Here is a 478-nt window from a genome sequence, read left to right on the forward strand (position 1 = left end):
GAGACTTCCTTCTGGGGAGGTGTTGAATTTTTTCTCATTACCCACAGAAACATATTTAAATCAAAGGCTCAAGTTGATGAATACAGAAGGTGATCAGGAATGACTCTCCGATTCAGTAAAGGCTAAAAACCAATCTTAAATTAATCCTGGCTTACTTTAGTCCTGCATAAGTGAGGGCTTTATCTCCTTCATCAAAGAGTGGTCTCCCTGCAAGAGATAGAGATAAAAGATAGAGATTTGAAAAGACAGGAAGGGTCGGTGTGGCAGCAGTCAATGAGGCGAAAGTGGAAGGCGAATTGACAGACGGAGAGTCAGAGGAAGAAGGAGAATCGAGTGAAGGCGGAAGGAACACGGTCGGACAGAAAAGCATTAGCAAATCATACATGAAAACAACATCGACTGCAGTACATTCAGATGCTCATACGTGAATCAATTTTACTGTGCAGTATCACCTGTGTGTGAACATATTTATGTGTAA

The 478-nt window shown here is 41.4% G+C and overlaps 1 protein-coding gene across 1 annotated transcript in view; it reads right to left on the reverse strand.

Moving 5' to 3' along the window:
- The window catches only part of LOC119581739, a gene marked incomplete at both ends in the record, with an annotated part of 64510 nt that continues 64032 nt past the window's right edge, over nucleotides 1-478 (reverse strand). Inside the window, 1 exon segment of the mRNA XM_037929870.1 lies at nucleotides 1-207. Within this exon segment, the coding sequence (XP_037785798.1) occupies nucleotides 192-207 (16 nt within the window).

Source organism: Penaeus monodon, chromosome 15 (genome assembly GCF_015228065.2).
Source record: "Penaeus monodon isolate SGIC_2016 chromosome 15, NSTDA_Pmon_1, whole genome shotgun sequence".
Classification (NCBI taxonomy): Eukaryota; Metazoa; Arthropoda; class Malacostraca; order Decapoda; family Penaeidae; genus Penaeus; species Penaeus monodon.